Consider the following 3,407-nt stretch of genomic DNA (forward strand, 5'->3'; position numbering starts at 1 on the left):
ATATGAAAAATATATATATGTATGTATGAAACATTTGTGATACTTACAAATCAAGTGGTTTCTTGTACGGTTTAATTTCATCTCGTGGTTTCTTGCACGGCTTAATTTCGTCTCGTGGAACGTAGTAATTCACGCGTTTGCAACCGTTGCTGGTGCTTCCTTCAGCGGAGTACATTTTGTCTCTCGGTTATGAGAAGTGGACCGTTGGTACTAGCAGTTGACACGACACTGATCGTATAAAAATTAACCGAATATACGTGACGCTTATTTTTCAAAAGTATGATGTGGTGGGAGATCAATGCTCTGAAAATTTAGGAGAAGGGGAAACGGTCAACGTATGATGCGATGGGTTATTGCTCTGAAAATTTAGGAGAAGGGGAAACGGTCAACGTATGATGCGATGGGTTATTGCTCTGAAAATTTAGGAGAAGGGGAAACGGTCAACGTATGATGCGATGGGTTATTGCTCTGAAAATTTAGGAGAAGGGGAAACGGTCAACGTATGATGCGATGGGTTATTGCTCTGAAAATTTAGGAGAAGGGGAAACGGTCAACGTATGATGCGATGGGTTATTGCTCTGAAAATTTAGGAGAAGGGGAGGTCAACGTATGATGCGATGGGAGATTATTGCTCTGAAAATTTAGGAGAAGGGGAAACGGTCAACGTATGATGCGATGGGTTATTGCTCTGAAAATTTAGGAGAAGGGGAAACGGTCAACGTATGATGCGATGGGTTATTGCTCTGAAAATTTAGGAGAAGGGGAAACGGTCAACGTATGATGCGATGGGTCAATGCTCTGAAAATTTAGGAGAAGGGGAAACGGTCAACGTATGATGCGATGGGAGATTATCGCTCTGAAAATTTAGGAGAAGGGGAAACGATCAACGTTAGAAAGAATTTTTAGAAACGACTCGCGAGGAAAGGAGTGGGGAGAATAAGAAATAAAACACATTAAATACGTTTACACATTTTATTTATAAAAATATTACAATTTTTTTTAACGTTGCGACCACCAGCTAAATATTTTTAATACATTCTGTAATGCGCAATTCTTAACATGTTTTCCGCATCGTATAGTATTAGTAACATCTAGATTATTTAAAGATTCAATATCTTCGTAATCAGCATCCAAAGTCTCGATAATTAAATTTTCTCTCGCAAGATTCTCAAGCAAATCCACCAGCCATTCTCGTTTCTGGCATCCCTTGACGTACACGAGAGTCGACGTCTCGTCATCCTCTTCCGTACCAAGCACGGCCGATGTAATCAAGCGTTTAGCCATGCCGTACGGCACGTTTCCGTCTTCCCATCGTAATCCATGGTGATTCGCGATCAGCCAGGAAGCGCATGATTTGTCGGATTTTGTGAGGAGATTCCATGGTAGGGGGTATGTAAAAATGTAATGCGCCAGAACGGTCTCCTTTCTCAGCACCGCCACCTCCTTTACGACAAATTTCATCCCGACGTAGAATCTTTGTAGGTTCACGAACGTTGGTATGGACATAACGTTTTTTATATCAGCACGTCGAGAAGAAGAAGAAGACTGCGATTGATTCTGATGCATTATTGGTTTTATATCATCTCATCCCACACACTTAAGTGATTTTGCGCACAACGTTGGTCAACGGGTTGTACTGAATCACGCGATCGTGTATGATGAGACAGTACGCAGTGGTATTCGGCGGCACGTTCTCCTTACACTCGAATTCCAATCGCACATCCACGGTTGCGCTCTTGACCGATTCGTTTTGTCGAGAGCAATCGATGATCACGAACGGACCGTTAAGTAGAAACTGCGTGACTGCGAGATTCGGCTCGAGATACTCGTATCCGTAATAGTTTTTGCAGAAACGCTGGTACATGTCGTACAGAATCGACCATCTGTTTTTATCGAAATCTAGATTCATATCGTCGTACGGATAACATTCCGAAGAGTTTCACATTGGTCAATTTGCAATCGTCGAATCGACTCGTATCCTCGGACATGACGTTCTTCCGACCTGTCTGCAGAACGAAGACAACGTATCGCGGCTTATCCAGCTGAGTCGCGGTTTTAATGGGCCACGAATGCTTGGTTGTACGCTGCAATAGCGGAAATTCGTACAGATCCCACGAGCGAAAACCCATGCTGAGGTATCGTCCGCTTTCCAAGGCGCGCAGCATCGACAGCTTATTGATCTCGTTCAATACCACGTGTGGCATTCGCCATTGTATCTTGAATATGTCAATCGCAGGCTCCAGCGCCAAATTTCCAAGCAGACAATTGTTGTCGTTGCGCGATCGTATTAAGATCAACTCGTGACGAGCGGTAATCACCACGCGTCTATAATCCTCGCAAAATCCCAATAACATGTAGAGCGGTACGCAAAAATTGATGTATCCATTCGCGTTAGTCTGCGCATTCTAGCCGGCGTTCCTCATAATCACGGTTTTATCGGATGATATCGTTACATAGTTCTTGAGTGTGCTAGTTATTCCCACATTTCTGCTACGATCAATCTCCACACCGTCGAGTTCGTATCGGATCTCATCGAACATAAACGCGACGCAATTATTTCCCAGTACCACATTAGATCCTTCAGCTGGTTTGTTTATCTTTAGTTTTCCCTCGATGTATAGAAAACTCTCATACGGCAAGGTATACAGATCCTGTTGTTGTATGGGTATTCGTATCTCGTCGCTATACTCAAACGTCGTGTTGTCGTACGGGTTGTACGTGTGAGTCTCGATCTTGATGATACGATCGTCAAAGACCGGCTCGCCTTCGATGTTGAGGATATCGGTCATGTTTTCTCAGATATTTCGCACCGCGAATCCCAAAGATTGTAAAAATTCAATGTTTGACGCGTTGAGTTTCTTTTTTTTGGTGCAACCGGATGATTGGATATTAGCGAATGTTGACGTTGTTGCGTGCTCGCGGAAGGCCGCGTCCAATGGATTTATACCCCGATTGCCTCTCGCTAATCGCTCTTGTAGCCGCGTGCCCGGGCCGCAAAACTGATAGCCGGGGATATGTAACTCGAAAGGAAGGGCGTTTATCGCGCGATTGAATAGGCCTCTACCTATTTTCGTTGACATTCGCCGCAATCTTTTATCAACGGTGCTGGACCGTCGATGTGCGTTCGCTGCCACGGTTGATTGTAATGTTCGTAACAGCGACGATATTGTTGAACCTCTAAATCCGCCTTTATATGTTCCGGAAGCTTGTCCCACAGGTAGTGGACGTGATCGCCGCACATTCGCAGCAGAACGACTTTCGGCACAAATTGTAACTGTTCGGCGCTCAAATCACAAATATCGGAAGGTCTCGACAGCAGGACGAACATTTTTGTTACTGAGCGATTCGCGGTTCCGCGCACCTATAAATAGGCGTTCGATCCAGCATTCCTCAGTCGACGGTGTGAA

The 3,407-nt window shown here is 44.4% G+C and overlaps 1 protein-coding gene across 1 annotated transcript; it reads right to left on the reverse strand.

Moving 5' to 3' along the window:
* Positions 1-1,597: 1,597 nt before the first annotated feature.
* Positions 1,598-2,354, reverse strand: LOC115243159. Its single transcript, XM_029819910.1, has 2 exons — positions 1,927-2,354; positions 1,598-1,883 (listed from the first exon to the last, which is right to left on the reverse strand). Exons 1-2 carry the CDS (start codon positions 2,352-2,354, stop codon positions 1,598-1,600), a joined length of 714 nt encoding a protein of 237 aa, XP_029675770.1.
* Positions 2,355-3,407: the final 1,053 nt, after the last annotated feature.

Source organism: Formica exsecta, unplaced genomic scaffold (genome assembly GCF_003651465.1).
Source record: "Formica exsecta isolate Colony F162 unplaced genomic scaffold, ASM365146v1 scaffold695, whole genome shotgun sequence".
NCBI classification, from domain to species: Eukaryota; Metazoa; Arthropoda; class Insecta; order Hymenoptera; family Formicidae; genus Formica; species Formica exsecta.